General features: G+C 45.5%; 1 protein-coding gene across 5 annotated transcripts in view; it reads right to left on the bottom strand.

Moving 5' to 3' along the window:
- Positions 1-21705, bottom strand: part of ULK1 (unc-51 like autophagy activating kinase 1) — a 75840-nt gene that overhangs the window by 33518 nt on the left and 20617 nt on the right. For all 5 annotated transcript variants that reach the window (XM_074554633.1, XM_074554629.1, XM_074554632.1 and 2 more), the window contains exons 7-12: positions 18151-18324; positions 16315-16388; positions 14062-14163; positions 6863-6921; positions 3093-3175; positions 205-255 (exon numbers count right to left, since the gene is read on the bottom strand). In XM_074554633.1, coding sequence (XP_074410734.1) covers positions 205-255; positions 3093-3175; positions 6863-6921; positions 14062-14163; positions 16315-16388; positions 18151-18324 — 543 coding nt within the window. The remainder of the gene's footprint in view (positions 1-204; positions 256-3092; positions 3176-6862; positions 6922-14061; positions 14164-16314; positions 16389-18150; positions 18325-21705) is intronic.

Genomic DNA, 21705 nt, shown 5'->3' with positions numbered 1-21705 from the left:
CCCAGTTCACCCCTTTGAAGATAACTCAGTAAAATTAAATACATTTTGATGGTAAAAACTGGATGTGATGGAGTAATAAACACTGAATCCCTGCCTAAATAACTAAGGAAACACAAAGCACTCTTTTTCTTTTCTTTTGAACTAACAGCAAAGGAAGTCAAGCCATGGTTCGAAACCACTTGTAATCAAAAATGCAATACTTACATTTTTTCATAGAGGCACTTGCATCCAAGAATGGGTGATGGAAAAATTCATCTGAAAAAAATCAAAAACAATGACTCAGTGAAAGAAAATGCCTGTGAGAAGTTTACAAAGCAGATAAAACACAGGAAATTAGTGTTATACAGTGATTTTTCCATGCAACAATGGAAGCTGACTGGCTATGGTTGCATATAGAAGTGGTCAAGACTACAGGCTGGAGACTGGATGCAGGACTTGCTCATGAAATAAGGATGGGAAATTTATTGGAACCCTGGCTAATCAGGATGGTGAATCACCCTAAATGTAGGGATCCAGGGGAGCTGCATTTATTACACTGCACTGCCACTCACTCCAGGGAACAGGAGTGATGGACAAAAGACTTTCAGGGAGTGATCTTCCATGACAGACTCAAACCCATCATGCATTGAGGGCAGAAATGCATTTTTAATAGGCCAGCCCAGAACTCCCTCCCTTTCACATCAAACACAACTGCTGCTTCCTCCCCTCATTATGGGAATTCATTCTAGAGATCCAGGCCAAGCAAAGCTTCTGTCCTGGCTTGCTGAACACTCTCTGCATGCTTGCCTGTCCTCACAAGTAGCCACTTCTCCCAGCTCCTTCATCTCTGATTCACTGCAGCTCTGTGCCAGAGCCCTCTGCTATCACAATCAGCAACTCAGACTTTTGGGAGTGTCAGCCATGGATCAACACTGATTACTGAGCTCCAGCTTCTTTCCCAAAATGGATTTCCTGTTGCAACACCCAAGGTTTACAAACTTCTTCTGTAAACAGCTACTCTTTGGGGACTGAGCTTTCCAGAACGCAGTCACTGGGTTTTTTGTTTGTCTGCTTTTTAACTTTAAACAATCCCTGTCCCCCCCCCCATCCTCCCTCCCCACTGCTGTGCCAGGGTCCTGCAGCAGAGTGCAGTGAGATCTGGAGCTCAGCCCAAGGCAAGGAATGGAAATCTTTGGCAGGGAAAGCTGGCATTTCACAGATTAGATCTGTTGTGGATGGAGAACATCCCCATCCTGTGGGAACTGCTCAGCTGCTGGGGTTTCCTGCTTCTTTTTCAGCCTGCTGCAGGAGAGGAGGGTACCATCCCTCAGCCAAGCTGACTCAACTGAGGGGGTGGAAATGATGATTTCTTTCACTTTTCCCCCACTCCTCGCTCCAAACTGCTTATTAGCTGTGCTTGCAAAGCAAAATTCAAACAACCCAGCTTGTAATCATCAGCAGGAAACTTGCAACTTGAAACCCTCCTGGTTTTCCTTTAGATAATCTTGAGATTGCAGAGAGCATCAGTTCCTGGCAGAACAGCAGCTGGGACACACAACAAGTACATGAAGTTTCAAGCTGGTGAGTTGCTGTAGTGTGACTCAACTGAGCTCTGTGGAGGCCACTGTGACATCTCCAGGCTGAGGGTCCCAGGGAACAAGGAACAGCAGGAAACCCTCTCCTCTGGGGACATGTCAATTTACTGATAAAAATGTAATTAAGGACAGGAAAAATCTCAATACTGCAAGATGTGCTGTAACTGTTGTCCAGAGTGATATCTAAAGCTCCCATCTCAAATTTCCAAGTGTTAGACATGGACTCATGCACTTTACTCCCAAGAGGTACAAAACCAGCTCGTATGGCCTAAAATGCTTTGCCAGACAATTTCTGACAGCAGGGAATCCAGAACCTCAAAGACACCTTCTTTTGAAATGCACAGCAGCATGAGAGGAGAGGCAGAGATCCACAGCCCAGATAAAAGATCTGCAGGGAATAACCCTGCCAGGTGATTCTATCCAAGCCAGTCTGTCAGGAGCTTCAGCAACTCTTCAAAAGCTCAACCAGTCCTTGGCATTCATCACTGGGTAACTATGATCAACCTGAGCTAATCCACAGTTGCTTACCCAGCTGACCATCCCCAGAAAGGCTTTCCTGCTATCTCTAATCCAAAAGAATAACAGAGCGTGCAAAACAATTCCTCTTCATCACCTGGCATGTGCTGCCCAGGAGGAAACAACCTTCCTGAGCAGCTAAGCAAACAAAAATCCAACAGAAAACCGACCCTCAAATCCCAGAAATATCAAACTATTTTACCCAAGCCTGACTAAAAAGCAGCATCCTGAATCCTCACAGGATGTGTTTGCCTTTAGATGACCTGGTCCTTTCAGTGATTCAAGGAAAGGCTCCACCTCTGCCTGCTTTCCTCTAGGGCATGGCTTTCCTAGGAGGTTCTTGAGACCTTTGAGCTCAGCTCAAACACATCTGGAAGATGCTGCCAAGTCAGAACCACTGGGCTCACAATGACTGATCTCAGTGTGGAAGGAATTAAGACAAAAGAGGAAATCCTCATGTCAGCCAAGTCAGGAGACTGAGATAAAGGCTTGGAGAGCTTGAGCCCTGAGAAGGACCAAGGCTTCCTTCCACAGAAACCGGAGAAGGAAGGGAGGATCTGCAAGCAGCTACAACTCCTGGCTCAGATTATCACAGAAACCCTCAGAAGCAGAGGGTAGTGACTGGATTGCTCAGTAAATGAGCGCAGCTTGCAGCTCTGGGAAGAAACTGTGACAGAAAAGCACAGATACACAAGACACATTTCACCTAGTAGCACACTTAACCACAGCTCAAGATGATAAAAGCAGAAGCCAGGACAGGGAATACAAGTAACAAACACATGCTGAAAGTGTGCCAAGTCTCCCTGGTTTACAAAATTATACTGAAATCAGCTCTGACTTTCCAGCACATAAACTAAAACCCCCAAGATCATGCAACCCTCCAGGCACAGGTGAAATCCAGGTGTCTGGATGCTTCTCCTAGCACCAGCCAAAAGCAGAGAGGCTTCTGCAGAGCCAGAAGAACAGAGAGAACAGCAGAGCCCAGGTGGGAGGAGGCCTTACCGAAGTCCATGCGGTCCTTATGGTTACGCTGCAGGAGGCCCAGCAGGAGCTGCCTCAGGTGGCTTGATGTCTCCCTGGGGATGCTAGGATTGAAAACAAAAGCAAAATAAGACACTGGCAGTCTACTTAAACTGATTTTACATATTCAGGAAGGCAACTGGCAGAACTCACTCCATGCCTGCTGGGCCAGGAACACCAGGAGCTCACTGGAGGGAGGCTGATCACAAATGTCTTTATTTTGAGTTTCACTCCCTGCTGCCATTGGGCAAGCTACAGCTCATTTTGCTTCAGTGGCCTCTCCCATCAGCACCTGCAGATCCTTCCCTTCACAGTGTCATCCCTCTGGTGCTCAGCTAAGCCCATTCCACTTGCAGCATTTCACACATAATAAATAAAATCACTCCTACTTGCTCTAATGGGAATAAGATCACTAGAACAAAGCAGTTTCCAAGGGGAAGCTTCCAGTTAAGACACTGGTGGTGAAATGCATCACCAATTAGTACCATTTTATTAAGGCATTTATTTTTCAGTGCAGCTTATGTAGGACTAGCAAGTAACCTTTGTCTATGTGATTCCTGGATATACAGCATAGATTAATCAAAGGCCGCTAAGATGTGAGCAACTGCCACCTCAGCAAGCTAAAATCTGTGCAGTTATTGTATCACTTTTCAGCATAGTTAGGAAGAAAATACTCTTTTCAACAGCCTTTGGAACACAAAAGGGCTGCTAAAGCCCTGTGCTCTCCCTCACTCCACAAGCAGATGCGGGGGAGGCCAGGACAGCTCTTCATAACCCCTGCAGATTGAAAAATGCAGGGAATAAATGAATGGATTAAGGCAAGGAAAGCAGAGTTCAGCTCTTGCACAAGTAGATTCAGCTCTGCTGACTCCCCTGCATGCCCAGAAGTGCTCAGGGGGCTTTGGGCTGGGGCAGAGCTCTCCCAGAGAGGCGTGGGCGGCTGCAGCTCCTCTCAGCATTAACTCTGTTTATCATGGCTGCTCCCAGCATGGCCCCACGCTCTGCCAGGCTTCCCCTCTGCCCATGCTGGGTCAGCTGAGGTAATGACATGTGTGCCCAGCACTGTAATTTTAGCTCTCAGTGGCTCTGCACGTGGCTCTGGCATCAGCCACTGCCCTGAGGCCAAGCCTGACCAATGCTGGGAGACAAAACCATTCCTTTATCATCTCTACCAGAACACCCTACCACAGACAGGGGTAAAACAGCAGCTCAAAAATAGTGAGGGGAAAAAAAGGGAGCTAGCTAGCAGTACCTAACTGTTCACAGAAACAGGAGATGGCAGGCAAGGTATGTGCTTACACACTTCAGTACCACCCAGTTATTCCTCTGTGATGCCCTAGGCCTTGCTGGGGCAGGAATTTGAACCCAAGATCAGAGAATGATGGCAAGCATCCCTCATCCTTGTTTGTACTGGAGGAGCTGCTTTTCCATCCTGATGCTAGAATGGTTTGTGCACTATCTCAGGTTGACACAGGACTCCGAAGGGATGCAGCCAGACTGAGCCTCAGGTTGAGCCTCCCACCAAAAGAGGGATCCCTTGGAAGCACACTGTGTAATGGAATAACCCAAAGACAGCACAGCAAGCAGCCTCCTGAAAAATGCATTAGTGCTGGAGTCCTGCAGCCCTGCAGTGTTTTCACCATCATTTATTTATCTGTGACACGTAAAGCTCTCATTCCAAATGAGTCCATTTCCCAGCTATGACTTTAACCTTGGTTTTAAAGCCAAGAAACAGGTACATCCACTCATGGACTTGAGATGGCACAACACAGATGAAGAGGGTGCAGATTAACAGCCTGTTTGTCTCCTCTACCTCCCATGTCCAAGGCATCAAGCTTTGCTACCCTTCAGTGTTATTTTCTAGGACTATCTTTTCAAACATGAGCACAATCTGCCTCCTTGCCCCCACAACCTGGATGTACTTTGCCATGCAAACCAGCACAATGAATGTTAATTGTTTAGATCAGCACTATTAAAATTGTGAGGCCTTTGGGCTTCTGCTGCCATGGGCTCCCCAGAATGCTCAGAAGAGCATCTCCTCACCTGGAGCAGCAGCAGTGCAGCCAGGGACAGCTTCCCCACTCCATTCCCAAGCCAAAACACCTTCCCTGGCCATGGCAAGGAAGTATGTGCCAGCCTGCATAGCCCCAAGGAAAATGAAACCAAATCCTGGCACTGCTGCAGTCTGAGAAGGAGGTCTCTGGAGTAGTTTTGTGTTTCATCCTGTGCTGGCAGGGCACTCAAGGAGTTTATTCATGTTTACTCAGGAATAGCACAGATTGCAGCCCATGCTAAAGAGACAAACTGACTTTGGAAAAAGGGAATTGCAATTTACACAAAGGACAGTTCAGATCTGACTTCCACAGTGAGAAAAACAATCACCCTGGATCTGAATTTTGGAAGAATTTGTTAGTTCAAAAGTGCAGATAAGTGAAAATGGCAAATGCAGACTGTGAAGGACTCAAAGGATTAATCCCTTCAAGAACAGACATGCTCTCCTCTTACAGCTGAGTTCAATTTTCCCCTTCCCTGCATCATGAGCCAAACAACAGCAGGGCAGTGGGATCAACACAAGAAAACTTCTTAGTTTTATGGATTAATTTCTCATTTAGTAAGAGAGGCTACCTCAGAGGTGAGCAGCCATGTTTTGGGCTGTGCAGGAAAAACAGGAGCTCTACTTTCTGCTCACACAGACCTGCTCCTACTATGCAGTCACATTTTTGCTTTAAATTGTTTGGTTTTAGGTGTTTTACTCCATTACACCCTCTGGTTCAATCCAGGTCCTCCAGAGGTAATCCTGGTAGAAATTTATGTCTTCTCCCCAAATCAAAAAAGGAAGTAATTAAAGGAAAACTAACTGCATATCACAAGATATGCAGGTAATAATTGATAAGAGCTCCAGCTTCTTGACAGTTCCTTCCAGTTATCTCTTGGAGCTGTCTGAACTGATAAGGGAAAAGAAAAATCCATATACAGCAACCCAATGACCTTCCTGCATATATGGCTGCATTAGCAACTCTGCCAACTGGGAGATAACTTCTGGTTAAAAAAGGCCCTCCAGATTTTAGATACACAATCTGGAACTTCAATCCTGTCTCCATACCAGACTGAGGTTTTCAGAACCAGCATAAGCTTCTGCTTTCAGAGCTCAGAAATGTAAAGGAAAGACCACAGCAACAAAACCAAAATACCCTGACAAATCACAGCAGAGAGATAACATACACCCTGCTGGGATGAGAGCAGCTCTCTTCCCCCTGGAAACTGCAGCAGTGTCCATTTCCAGGGAGGTGATAGTGTTTCCCCCAAGAGCAGGATGGACACAAGCAGTTGCTGCCCTGACACGTGAGAAATGGGAATGTGATCCTCAGTCAGGTGTGGCAGGTTCCAGCAGAGCTGCAGCCTGGCTGCTCACACCATCCCAGACCTGCCTTGAGTCCCTCCCAAGGCTCTCAGCCTCAGGGCAGCCACGTGTGCAGCAGCACCTCCAGCTGGCTCTTGGAATCACCCATAGCCCTGAATTTTTGCAATGCAGGAGAACAATGTCTGCTCTCCTACAGAACACCCCAGCCCTGGCTGTCTGCTGCTGTCTGACTTTCCCTGGGCCCCACCACTGCTGGGCTCAGGAATGGGGAAAGGCAGGAGGCCAAATACTTCAGTCACCTCCCCAAGTGACAAGCCAGGAGCATGCAAGGACAGGTGTAAACACAGAGTAAACAAGTGCCTATAAACATTGATACTGGAAAAATTCTTACTTGGGCATCAGCATCTTGTTTTTCTCATAGAAGAGGCGGAGATCCTGTGGGCTGCTGGCCTGTGGGGGAGAAAGAAACCAGCACATGAAGCAGTTGACAATGAAGGAAAGGGATTTGCATCTTTATTTCACTGTAGCTCCGAAGAGCAGAGGCTCTTTTTAATTGCTGGACCAGCAGAGACAATGCAGCTTGCTTTGGACTGAAAAGGCAGCCCTGTGCTGCAGTGAAAATACAATATTCCAACCTACTGCCCTTTTGTCCCTGACCTGGTTCTGTCCTGCTCTGCCCTTCCACAGGCTGAGCTTCACTGCAGTGGGCTCTGATGCTCAGGTTTGAGCTGGCCTAACAGCCTCACCCAGGAGACAAAATAATTGTAGACATGAGGAGCCCCAAATGATGAATGGCAGCTCCTGCTGAGAACATGGATTAATGCTGCAGGGCATTTAGAAAAGGGGCAGGGAGCTTGTTGATGGGCAAGGGATCTGTGAAGAGCCCAGGAACATGGAGAAACAACTGAATTAGGATTTTCTGCTTCAGTTCCAGGAAGCCAGAAAGTCTCAAGCCACAGCACTATTTTATTTGTGCAGTAATAAACACAACTGTGGGGGATGTTGATGACAAGATTCCAAATTCTGAGATGGGATTAAAAAAAAAAAAAGGTGGGGGCCAGGCACAAGAGGTTTACAGCTGAGGTTAAAAATAAAATCACCAGTAGACAAGCACAGACACATAAAAATCCCCTAATATAAATTCTCTACTTGTTTTCATGCAATGAATAATACAGGCCAGTAAATTAACCCTAGAGTCTCAAGCTTTTCTGCTTAGGCAAAGTTGCTTTATTAAAGGCAGGAGCAGGCTGGCTGGCACACACAGACATGAAGGCACATAAACAGGGCAGGAAGATCACGGGGATTCATCTGCAATCAATTATTAGTGCAGCAGAGTGTGTAGGAAAGTGTGAATGAGGAGGCAACAGGCAGCTTCTCCTGATGCTCAGGGCAGGCTCAAAAACCCCTTGAGCCTTCCACCTACTTCTATTTCTAAGTTAGAAGCATTTAAGGTCAATTAAGATGCTTAAAATGGCAAATCAGACAGGCCAATCTGCAGATGGCCATCACAATACCACTAACACTGTATGGCTGGAAAAGCAGCCACATCAGATGCTGTTTCAACACCACCTACTCCCTCTGGCTGAAGATGAAAATTAAGGATAACTGAGAGCTCAGTTAAAAAACCTCAAAAGAAACCAAAGGTAGTTTCAAAAGCTGATAGTATCAAGCCACTTGTGTAGTATTACAGAAGCTACACCAAAAGAAAATCAAAATTAAAGCAGAGCACCTTGTTACACAGATGCCAAACTGCATCATAATTTCCAGCTGCTGCCACTCAATTTGATTCAGGAAAAGTCCATTTTACACCTTCCCCTGGCAGATCTTGGAATGTAATTAGATTAATATTTGGCAAACTTTAGGGAGGCAAGCATACACACTGCACCAAATATCCTGGCCACATTGCCCAGAGTGATGACAAATATTCCTGACAGACACAAAATAAAAGGAGGAGCAGAACTCCAGCCCAGGGAGGGAAGGGCTCATTCACTTCAGAGAGATACAAGCCTTGGCAGTTTGCTCTGGTCATTTCCTGTTGCAACAGCTCGATTGTTTCACAAATACAATGAAGCTCTGATCTACTTCAAACACTGTTTTGTCAGAAATTTTCCTGGCAATAAAGAGGGAGTATATTTAAAGCAGCACATATAAGCAGACCAGTTCATTAGAGAAGGTTTTTAAGCACTGCCTTGGACAGAAACAAAGTTCTCAATGAAGTTTTCTTCCTCTTTGTACAAATTCAAGAGATGTCCCTGTAGGGATGCTGTTCCTGTCTCAGTAGCAGCCCCACTTGCTCTGCAAGGACCTGCCAGGCTCCTCCTCATCCAGACCACCCTCCCTCCCTGAGCCTGTGATTCAAGGCTGGTCCCAGAGCAGATACCAGGGGAACAGAGTCATTCCAGTGAGTGCCCAGCACAGCCAGCCATGGATCACCAATAATTTGGTAAAACCACCTGCAGCTCCATGTAACTTCATTATTAATTGACTGAGTCACACAGTCCTGCTCCCAGTAACCTCACCACTGCTCTCTTGCTGTCATACAATTCATAAAGCAATAGGAGCCTCAGCCACTTTGATCCACTCTCTTTTCAATAAATAGTGCTTCTCTTAGAATCATGGAAAAAAAAAAAAAAACAACTCAAGTTTGTAATACAGTAAAAATGTCACTTGAATTCCCTCATCTAGGAAGGTAAGAAATTGAAATCTGCCTTCCAGGCAGGTACACCCTGCCCAAGAAAAATACCAGAAGCATGAAACAACCACACCATTCAAGGTACACAGAGCCAACTTCCACCTGTGGGCCAGCACCCATCTATCAGAACCAGGGCTGCAGAACAGCTCAGCTTTCCCTGGGGCCAGGAGGGCACCCCAGCAGGTCAGTTCACACCCTCAGTCCCCCTCTCATGCCACCAGGAGCAGCTGCATTTTGGTTTTGTCTCCCCTTTCTATATATAGAGGCAACTGGGCAAATTCAATCCTGCCACTGTGTTGCTTTGTCCTGAGCAGCAGTGGAAATATGTTGAGCCAACAAAGGCATTCAGCAGAACCCTGCCAAATCCCCTTCAGTGCTGGCTGCTGGCAGTGAATTGCATGTGAAAAGCAGGCAGGGTGGTGCTTCCAAAAGCACTCAGCAGTGGATTTGTCATGCTTGGGCCATGGCTGGATGCAAAAGCCCAGAGAGAAGAGGGCCAGAGACTTTCACACCTTCCCTGTCTATCCAACACTCCACAGCAGGTGTATGGTATTGCTCTGCTCTTTGAATCCTTGCCTTGGGGATTTAGAGGTGAAGAAAGGGGATTTGGTTATGTTAGAAAGAAAAAATAAGTAATGTTGTTTTTAGCTCAGCAGCTCTAGAGAAAAACTTGAAAACCTACTGAAAATGGTTTATGATATTTTAAGATTCCCACAGCTAAGTGGCTGGCATTCAGAGGACTTGAAAGCTCAGAAATAAGCAAACAAAAAAAAAACAACTTCTGAACCTTTTTCATTAGTAGTCCATGGATTTCTCTCTACTGCCAATAGAGCAGGGTAAGACCCACAAACACTGGTCCAAAAGGCAGTGGTCCATTGACTACAGCAACAAGTCACTCAGTGCACAGTCTCAGCAGAATCACCCACCAGCTCCAGGAATTCCTGTCCCCATGAACACAGAACACTCCAAAGGAACAGAGCTGGGAACAGAAGAGCAAGCTGCCTAACAAATATACCAGGGGTTCAAATTCTTGGCATAAAATCCAGCCTTTCCTGGTGTTCCTCAAGGCCATTTCACAACATAGCAGTTGCTGTAAGTGATACATAATCCCAGTACTTATGCAGACAGAATTAAAGCAGTGAACTTGGTACACCAGACTTAGAAATTAATTTTTCACCTAACAGCTAGCTGGGATGAGAACATAAACAGGCAGGTTAACTCTTTCAGAGCTGCAGGAATACTTGCATTAATTTTCTTGTCAACTCCCTCTCTTTGGCTCACTCTGCCCCAGACACAGGGCACCATGTCCATAGAAAGCTCCAGATCCCTGCAAGGGCTCAGACAAGCAGGTTTCAGGGTGTTTAGCAGGATCTGATGTCCCACTGCCAATGCCAGAGCCAGCTCTGACATAACCTGCACGTGCTCAGTGGGGTGTCTGCTTACCAAGAGCTGCCCAGATTTAAAAGGGGTCACACAACAGAAGCCACCAGAAATATCAGTGTGATTCCTCCCACACAGGGGACAAAAAAAAAATGAAAGAGGAGATTGAGGTCATTTAACTAATCATATTTAAAACACCATCTGACAAGGACAAGATTGGTTTTGGATTGTTTTAGACCTTGTGTAAATCTTTCTTCTCTTGCCTCCAGCTTTGCTTCTGGTTGTCACTTGTTTACACAGCCAGCACCACCTCACAGTGGGAATGGGGTCCCAAACTTTTCAATTCAGGTATGGACAAGAATAAACCACTACACTCCCAAGACCCTTCCCAGGTCTGGTCAGCAGGAAATGCACTGTTCAAGTCCTGTCCTCAGTGACAGAAATGCAGAGATGTGAGTGCAGACCACTTATTAGGCAAGGCAAATTAACAATTCCACATTAATACAGAGCTCAGCAAATCTGTTTATAGGGATTATGAATCCCATTAATCTCATCCCTATGGCAGTCTCACTGTTTTGTTTATGGCCATGTTTAATACAAAAAGCTCCTTAAGAAAGCTTCACCAGCCATCCTACCAACTGTTCACATCTGAGCATCAGCAGCTTCTTTCTTCTGTGTGTGCAGTGAGGCATGGAAGGGACAGGAATGGCTCTGGGAAATTGCCTTGGGTGACCCAGCTATGGTTAATTTTAACTCTGAGACAGCCAGAAATCACATTCATGCACATGCACATCTCTGGCTTGATTTACAAGCACTTTCAGGATTGACAGCTGCCTCAGCCTTTCCACACATTTGATCTTTTTTCCATCTAACCCATTTCCCCGAAGCCTGATTTTATTTTTTGGCAGCTCATTCCTCCTCACTGCAGATAACACTGGAGTCCTTTTAGTTTGCATCCTCCTGAAGGTGCCTCCTTGGCTCAGGCAGTGGCACCCAAACTCAGAATGCTTCATGAGCTCCAGATTCCCATGGGAATCTCAGCTAGACAGAGAAGAGGGGCTGTCTTTGCCAGCCTGGGAGGGAAGGCACAGTGAGGATTTAGCCTGAAGAGACTCACTCAGAAATCCAGTTCCTGGCTTCCCTGTGCAACTGGGTCTGCTGGTGACACTATGTGGAATCTGCTTGTTTCCTTCCCACCTGCTGGTAATCTTCCCAAAATCTCATGGTGCTCAATCATCTGTTCCCTATCCTTCTCTTCTCCTAAAAGCTCATTCCTGCCCATGGTGCCCCAATCACCTCTTTCCCCTACCCCTCTCTTCCCCAAAAAGCCCTTTAACCACCAGCTTCTTGCCCACCCAGTGCCCATCAGCAAATTCCTACAACACAGCCATGCCAGCAAAGACAGAAAGCCAGTTAACCTTTAACCAGCTCCCCCTGGACCAGCTTCTTTCACCTGCACCTCAAGCTGAAAGGCAATTTGTGACATGCATGGCCAAAACAAATAGATGGGGCACAAAGAACCATCTGGGCTGAGCTCCTCTCTCTCCCTGATCAAACACATCCACAGCTGCTGCTGCAGCCACAAACAGGGCCTGGCATTTTGCTTCCAAATACAACCTCCAAAAGAGTAAAGGGTGTGGGGAAAACTGAAATAGAGAAACCAATAACCCCCATTCCCAGCCCAACAGATGTTTATGGACAGAGTTATCTAATGAGGCAGGCATAAACCAGGTCAGGAACTGCTGGGCAGGGACTGAAGTGTCCCTTCACTGCCCACTCCAAGGCAGGGCATTGCCATGCCTCAATCAAAAAACTCCTATGATAAAGTCACCACATCAAACAGTAATTAAATCATTTGAATGAGTAGGCATCAAGGTGCCTTTAATAACTAAAAGGCACCAAGATACAAGGGAGAATCTGTGCCAGGCTCTCCTGTGCATGCAGTCAAAGCTTGCCTTCTCCTCCTCTCCATTTTCTTCTTAATACACAAATATTTATTTTCTTATATCCTAACAGTCCTTTTCTCCTCTCAAACAAAGATACCAGCACTGATGACAAGTGGATGCAGCCATTAAACAGAAGCCACTCAGAAGTTTCAGTGCATTTTGCAGGGGTTTATAAAAAAAGTAACATGCAAAGGAAATGAAGTCTTGCTCTAAATACAGAGGAAGCTGGTGGACAGAATATAAAGCATTGGAGTGGAAGATTCTTATAGCAGCAGGGAAAAAATTACCCTGAAGGAAAAAAGTGTTCTTGGCTTTAGACAAAACCAAAACATACCATTACTTTACTCCTGTATTTGCCCACTCTTTCCTGCAACAGAGTCAGAACTCACTTTATCCTCCCTGGTGATGTAACTGCATAAACATTCCAGGTCTTGTGTGAAACCCTAAAGAGCTGTGGAACTAAAGCTCATAAAGTCCTTCACTTCATAAAATTTGCCTTATTACTTGAGCATAAATTTCCCTCTGACTGACTTTCTTCTGTGCTATTTGTTTTTATTTCCTTTTTATTCATTTTTGGGGGTTTGCTGGGGATTTTTCCCATTTTGTTTTGTTAGGGAAGCAGGATAAAGGGATGTCAGGCCATAAGAAGAGAGGACCAGAAAGCAAGGGGGATAAAATCTGACAAATACAATACTTTGAAAGAGTAATTTCAAGAGAGAGTCTGCTGATCTCATTCAGAGATGGAAGAAGTAAAGCAGCACACAGTGTGGTTAACAAAAGAAATACAATGAGTCTATATGAATTCCACCTATGGGTGATGAAAAGTTATGTGAAGTAACTCTGAAGCAACAGGAGTAAGGCTGTGGTGAATTCTCCACCATTCAAAAAAACAAAATAATCAGAGAATGCTGTTCACAAAGGATATGCTGCAGCTCATCCAGAAGTTATGGCATTAAGTACAGGGTGGAGCTTTACAGGGCTGTGTTATGTTTGGAGGGGTTTGGATCTGATGAACATAAACATTTCAGGCTGGAAGAGACTGCTGTGAGATGACAGATAAGAACCTTTTGATATTAGCCTACTTAACTGCTCTGAAAACCAAGTTGATTTAGCTGCAATACACTACTTATCACCAAATCATCCTGAACCTTAACTTGCAATTACAATCTTTCTTATAGTCCTTCTATATCCAAAAGAATTATAATTATAAATTATACTGTGACTACAGTTGTAAATAGAAACTGATTTTCTAAGTGTAGGCCTAAAAAACCCCCACTGCTTTAACTGATTCGTGGTAATTTTCTCAAAAAGTGACCCTTCTTAAGCTCCTAGAACTGGGAAATACATTTTAATGAGAGACAGCCCAGAGAAGAGTCATATTCTAGTAACACAACCAGAATTACAACACATAAAGCACAACACTGTCAAGGTGTTAGCCAGACCCTCATGGGGCTGATCTATGGGAGTTGATATTAGAGGTGACAGAAGCCTTAGAGTAACCCGATTAGCAGGAAAAAATAAGAGATTAAAAAAGCAGGAGAGAGTCATAAACATCAAATTTAAGCAACTCACCTGGAAGGGAGCCTTTCCTGTGAGACACTGATAAATGATGGTTCCTATACTCCAGAGGTCAGCTTTGGCATCATAGTGTTGGGACATAATGACTTCTGGTGCCTTTTGGGGGAGAGAAGAGAAATTTCTTTTATAAAAGGAATAGTTTTGGTGGCTTGCTTGTTTTTTTTTTTTTTTTTTTTAGCAACTCCAAGAGATAAGTCACCATCATGCTATAAAATCTCTTGAGCTAGATTCCCCAATAAGCATGGAAGATTTACTCTCAATAAGACTGTAACACTACATTGAATGGGCCACTTCCATTTTTAAGTGAGGGAAGCACAGACTTTCATTCAGAAGACAAAAATACATCCTAATACTGTGTATTTTGGGCAAACTCAGTACTTCCCCTTCTCCCAGTGTACCAGAAGAAACCCCACTGAATCCACCAGAAGAAATCCCACTGAAATCACAAACAGATCTTCCCAACAAAACCAAGGGGCAAGATCCAGAGCAGCAAAGGCTCCCACAGCACAGGTGAACTCCAGCCTCCATCCTGAGCTGCACCACTTGGGCACTTCCCTCATTTAGCCCAAGATGGCAGCACATTAATTCAGCTGCAGGGCCCGGTGCCAAGGTCACAGTTTGGGTTCAAAGGCAGCGTTCCAGTCCAACAGCTTGAGCCCTGCTGTGCCTCAGACTCTGGTTTCTAATCCCACATTGTGCCCTCAGCTGCTCCCTCCCAAAGCTGGAGACAGTGCAAGCCCCCAGAGCCCCTGGCTCAGCAGGCAGAGCCTCAGGAGCAGCAGCAGAGGAGGGACAGGAGGCCAGGCTGGCTAATCCCTCGTGTTTATAACCACAGATTTCATTGCACTGCTGCCAGCATGGAACACGATCAATTTTTTAGCTCTGTTATTAGTAAAGGCCACACGTAATGGAAAAAAAATGGCAACAAGTAAATTGTGGAGAGGAGCTTGGTCTGTCCCTAAAGGAAGGAGGCATGACACCAAAAAAAGCCAAAGCAGCAGGACAAGAACTGCACAAGGAGGTTTCAAGTCTTGCCATGGCATGGATCATACTGGGGTTCAGACAGAAAGCTCCTTTTGGTAGGGATAAAATACCTTTCTAGTTTTTTAAAAGAGCAAAATGAAATAAAGCAACAATAGGCTGTGAGCTAAAGCAGGGAATAAAGTCCTGCCTTGCCAGCAGATGCTCCCAGGGCTTCTGCAGAAGACCTACAACAGCAGTAGGGAAAGACTTCAAAATCCTCCCTAAATCCCAACTGAACCCTCCCTTCCCCTCTTCCTTCAAATCCATCAATAAACAGAGAACAATATGAAACATTGAGATTTCTTGTTAACATCCAGTCTTGTTTAAAATAAAAATAAAAAACAAACAGAAAAAAACCATCATCACTAGTTTCCTCCAGCCCTTTCAGAAAATAAGCTGGGTGTTTTCAATTACTTCCACAAGGGACTCTGAAAGAAAAAGTATCACTAAAAATAGACAACTCAGGAAACTCTCACAGGAGAAGAGAGTTACATCATCTTCACATATAGTATAGCTCAAATAAACATCAGGCTTCAAATAAGGGAGAGAGAGGAAGTGTGTTTTGCTTGAGGTAGTTCTGTGGAGCAGACTACCAGATGCACTAGGCCTGTGCAGTGCAGCACAATCCAGCCTAACCCTGCCCAAAGACTACAGACAAAAAACTTAGGAGTGGATTAGACAGTGTTTGAAATGAGGTGCCTTTTACCCCAGGGCACCTGTAAAAACTTCAACCTAAATTGACTCACATAATCTTTTTACTTTGAGCTTAGACACCCACGTCCCCAGGAACTATTACAAGTCTGGTTATGACATTTTTATTTCTGTCTGGTTTTCTCATTTTTCCTTTCAGTGACTTGATGTGACACCGAGACCTTGACTGCTGCCATGAGCACAAACAAGAGATCACCTCATCACAACCTGATCCCAGAGTGGGAAGTACAAAGAGGGTAAAAGGGATCAGTTTGGGTTCCTATGCACATCAGTTTCACAGTCTAAGCAGCCATCCTGAAAGCATGGTTTATCCACATCTCACCTGGAAGTTACATGACAGCACAGGCACCTGCTGTCTGACATTACCAGCAGCCAGAACTTCAGGACTGTGCTGGTTTCAGGCAAGTAAACAAAATTTCACCTCTGGGGAAAAGACTACATAAAAGCAAAGCCTTGCTTTTGGGAAGCAAAGCAAGAACAACACAGAAAATCCTCTAGAAAAGTCACACTTACCATGTACATGGGTGAGCCACACAGTGTTGCTGCCATCATGTTGTTCTGCAGGTAGCGGGCAAACCCAAAGTCAGCTGTAAAGAGAAACAGAGGTGAGTCAGGAGCAGATATCAGCTCTGGAGAGCCTGCACCTTCTACAGTTCATTCTTCCTACTCTACCTTCACTTCCCATCAACCTTTGCAACCTCTATCCTATCTTGGTAAGACTTTGACAGCTGTTTTTGAACAGGAGCATCCTGGTGCTAGTTATTAATGCACAGTACAGACACTACAAAAGGACACAGCCAGCCCCAACAGTACCCAGATGAACAAACTCCCATCCCTCTTTCAGGGATCAGAACCCATTTGCCTGCACTCTGAAATGTCAGCTGGGAAGGCTCTCCTGACTTGAGTGAGAATGTGCCAGTTCACAACCAGCCAGTTCATCTGCTGCTGTCTCAGCCTTTCATTGGGGAACTGAAAGTTGCCTTCCATTGAAAAGGCTGCAATGTGAAACACATCCAGGAGGAACCACTACTCACCACTACCCACATTTCTAGACCAGCCCTACCAAAATGAGTCTTGTTCTGTTCCTTTAGAAGAGTACCAACTGTGCTAACCCCAGCACTAGGACAGATAACTGAGCCACAGTTCACTCAGCAAGTAGAAGAGCCAGGAACAAGGAATACCAAGAGGAATTACCTCTACAGGTTACTGGGCATCTGATCATATGACACTGAGATGTTCTCTCAAGGTTACCAGATATTTCAAGCTAGGACATTGACACAGCTGTTTACACTGTCATCTGTCACTACTGAACTGGTACAGCCAGGTTCTCCCTGGACCATGCACTCCTCAGGGAGCACAAGGAGGGTTGCAGGTTACATCACACCCAGAGCAGTTGTGCCCACAGCCCTCCTGCCCGTTTGCAGCTCCCAATCCCTTCCTTACAGATATTAACTCTGCTTAACAGAAAAAAACAAAAAACCAAAACCAACCAAACAAACAAAAAAACCCCACCACATCAAAATGCTTCAGCTGAACAAGCAGCAATATTTCAAACTTTTCCACTGGAAATGATTTCCCAGCTGCAGGAAAGCACTAACACTTTCTCCACAGCACAGGTTAAGCTGAGGAACACTTCTACCTAATTTTTACCTAATTGGTGTCAGCTTCAGCTCTGAGTTGTAACATAACCAAAAGCCCACATGTGAGGGTGATGTCATCTTATTTTTGAGGGACTGCAGGGAATATGTGTGCTCTGTAACTGGATTTCTGGAGCACTCATCCCAGCTACTGGTGCATCTGTGCCACTTGCCTCATGTGCAGAATGGGAATTTCTTCAAGATGCAGCTGAGAAGCACATCCCTGGTTCAGACTGAGAAAACTCCCACTTTTGGGTCTGCCTGACAACCCACTCTGAGGCCAGCCAGGAGAGCAACTAGTGTCAGGTCTTCAGACAACAACATTTAACCTCAACACTGTTAGAAGCTGAAGACAAAACTCACAGCTTCTGCTCATTTCCTCATAAGCCTGGAGATTACAAGCCAATTAGGGCAGGCTGGTGTTTGTTTTCACTGAGGGTGGCACCATTCAACTGAGAGCAGAGCAAGGCCTGCCCAATTCCTTTGTGTTAAATCTGTGTCCTGGCAGAGCAGAAAGCTTTTGCTCCTATTGCTTGGAGGCAGCTGAAGGCTGCATTTACCAGAAGAGCTAAGAATGAGAAACATTAGGGTGTTTTTAAGGTGGAAAAAAGCTTTTCTCCTCCTAGACAGCTCCCCAAAGTAAGATGGAGGTTTCCATGTGTCCATCACCAAACTCCCAAGTGCTCAGGGTGATGTTGAAGCGGTGCCTTACCGATCTTTATGCGAATGTTGTTGGGATTTGATTTCCTGCCCCCAGCATAGGAAAGGAGAATATTCTGGGGCTTCAGGTCCCGATGGATGATGCCCTTGCTGTGCAGCATTTTCATGGCACCTGCTATCTGCTGGAGGAAGAGCCTGATGGTGTCCTCACTAAGTGTCCGCATAGCTGGCAAGGAGGAAAGAAAAACAACCACAGATGAAAAACTCACAGTGCCAGTTCTCTGAGGAGCCCAGAGGGCAGAGTCTCACAGCAATTAACTCTAATTTGTCATTTTATTCCCACATATGATGTCTTTTCCCCACACACCATTTCTGAATGATTCCTACAGGCAACAAGGGAGAGCATTTGCATTCCCAGCTTATTCTGTGGTCAGGGCTGTTTTCAGCCCTGAGTCCCTCATGGTGAACTCAGGCCAGCCCTGGATGTCGAATCTGGGTTATTAACTGTGTCCAAAAGTGGCATCTGGTGAGGTTTAGGGCTTCCCTTAGCAAGGCAGATCCAGGCAAGCACCAGGCAGGGCTGTGGCTGCCTGGGATTATGGTCAGCAGCAGCTGGATACCCAAGGTCAGAGCTTTATCACAAAGACCAGGTCTAAAGGTGGAGCTCAGAGGAAAGGCAATCAGGATCAGGATTTAAGCCTGCAAGAGTCATTGAAGCCCATGCTGGACCTAGGAAGGGTTGATAGGTTAAATTCACAGTAGGTTAGGGCGCATGGCCAGCAGGGATCTGTACCTTTAGGGTATGAATCTAAATCTAGGCCTAACCCTTGTGCATCATCACCTGACCAAACCAAAATTCTAATCCCAAACCCCGTGTTTGGGTGAACCACGGTTCAGTACTTGACAAAAGACCTTACCAAATGACCCCTGCAAACCATCACCTGCCACCCTCCACCCACAGACACAGCAAGAATATCTCAAAATACTTTCACAAGCCAAGTTTTTTAAAAGAATGTATTAGTGATCAAAATCTGCAAATATAGAAGCTCTGGAGTGGCCTCTCCTGAGATACAGCCTTCCCAGGGACCATGGTGTGAAAATAAACATTGAAGGGATTAAAATAATTTTCAACTGGCTCTTCTAATCAGAGCAGCGCAACATCAGCTCTCGTTATTTTAAGAACTACACGTATAAAACTCTTGCCAGAGCTGGGAACGGCCTGCTGAACAAACCCCAGGATCAACAGTGCTACCAGCCCGCCTCCTTGTCAGTCACTGAGCAAGTCAGGCTTCAAGGAAGCACCATTCCAGTTGAATAAAATGATTTTTTTTTGTAAAAAGTCCTGTAAATTACTTGGGACTTCATTAGAGCTCTTCCAGTTGTTCTCTAGTAAGACATTAAAACAGGCTGGCAGGAGTTTCAAAACATCACCCTAGCCAGTCAGCTAGAAGGGAGGAATCCTTATGAAAACACAGCTGAGACTGCACACAGCTTTAACACAACACAGGAAATTAAAAATCTAACTTGTAAAATACATGGATGGGAAGCAGCAAGGGACACAGATAAGTTAAGCAGCGCTTAGAATAGAAAATAAACTCCCACCACTCCCAAGGCTCACTGGTCTGGGAGGCACAAGCACAGCTAAAGTGTCACCATGGCTATCAGGTGGTCCTGGACTCCAACACGTGAGAGCAGCGCACATGTACATGGAGTTTCTGTCCCCTCACTGAGCCTTTCCCCATGAACTGGCACTCAGCTGCAGTTCACGAGACTCCTCTCCAGAGGGGAGATTCTGTGAAGGGATTTTAAGGATACCAAGAGGCAGCTCAGATGCAAGTCTTCCAAATACACTTGCATCTTCTGAAGAAAGCACTGCCTCATCTTTAACAAAGCTCTCCCCAACCTCCTGCTGAATTATCACAGCGTACTCAGTCCCATACCATTTTCTGTCTATTAAAAGTCCAGCATCTCTTAGCTGTGCTAAATACTCTCTCCAACAAAAGGGCTCCGTAGTATTTCTGCAATTTGTACTCAAGGAAATCTATACAGGAATAGTTAAAACACCATTTTTCAACAAAACAGCAGGAATTCAGAAGTTGTATTTTCCCAATTCAGCTCAGGCCCAGGAAAGAACAGGCTGATCACCCTCCTCCGAACATGAAGCAAGACTTGAAACCTGATAATTGTTATTATTAAGGCAGCAGGCAATTACCAGCTCCTGGCTGAACACACTCAGCCTCTAGCAGAGGAGCTGTGGAGAGCCTTGTCCTGACCTGCAGTCCCAGGAGCGTGCCACGGCTCTGAGGCGTTCCCTCTCCTGCAGATAATTTGGGGGCCATAGGGCAAACACAGCACCAGCCACAGCCCTCAGCAAACCAGCTGAGCCTCCCTGATGGCAATTCTAACTCTTCATAATGCTGAAAACAACAACATTGCTACCAAGATCACAAAAATCCATCCATAGAAAATAGGGCTTCTAGTCTCCCTGTTCCTGCAGAATTTAAGCATTCCCACGTCACAGAAGTCCATACAAAGTTCTCAGCCCTGAAAAAGAACTGTTTTCCTGGCACACAGAATCTAAATTGGTGTCTTGGGCCTGTGCAGACATATTCCCACAGTGCAACTGCAGCAGCAGAATGAAGCTACCATTGCGGGGCTGCAAAATCAGCCAGAGAAATCCACTGGATCCTCTGGCAGCATTCAATCTCACAAATCCAGGCAGGACTGGGAAATTGAGGCTCTGCCCTCAGGAACAGGAAAGGGACAGCCAGTCCCTTGGAGAGAACAGGGGCAATACCCTTTTACCTCCCTCCATTAACAAACAGGCTGTAACACTGGAAAACAAAACTCCTTATCTCTCATCCTCAGCCCATCAGTCTACTGTGTGACAGCAGCAATCTGCAACTGAGGGACAGAAACATAAATACAAGTGACATTTCCAATGACTTCAGTATAGTGGCCCTGCAAAAGTCCTCCCAGACCAGCTACCATCAGCAGAGGGAATGAGAAAATAGAGAAAACTCATTCAATTTAGGTGCCATCACAACAACAACAACAACAACAAACAAAAACAACAAACAAACAAAAAACCAAACAAACAAACAAAAAAAAACCCACCAAAACAAGCCCCAAAAAACTGGAGAACAAAACACTCTCTTCCCTTGCTACATCTCAAACAGGGAATTTGTAAGTCTGTCCCTGTAAAAACGGGATATTTCTGGCAGTTTTTTGCCAGAGAACTGCTGGCAAAATACTAATCCTGCATTAAAGTCTGGGCATCCCTGTGGATGTCTGTGGTGAGCAACACATTCTTGCAGAGGATGCTGTTTCACAAGCCCTACTCTGCCATTACTGAGAAGCAATAATATCTCTGTGTTTATTTTCATGGGCTCCACTTCAGTGATGAGGCACTCTTACTGCCTTGGGCTGCTCAGGTCAGTAGATCAGAGAAAATATTTACTCTGGGTCACTGTGGGGCCCACATGCCTTGAGCTCTGAAGGCAGAGAAAAAGGATGAAGCCACCTAAGAAGTGCCCTGGTCAGCCTTTCTGAGAAGTTCAGCCTGGAAGGGGTGAAGTGCAGTAAACAGCCCCTGTCAGCTGATCCA

The sequence above is a fragment of the Zonotrichia albicollis genome, chromosome 18 (assembly GCF_047830755.1).
Source record: "Zonotrichia albicollis isolate bZonAlb1 chromosome 18, bZonAlb1.hap1, whole genome shotgun sequence".
NCBI lineage: Eukaryota > Metazoa > Chordata > Aves > Passeriformes > Passerellidae > Zonotrichia > Zonotrichia albicollis.
This window is presented reverse-complemented; position numbering and strand designations above follow the sequence as displayed.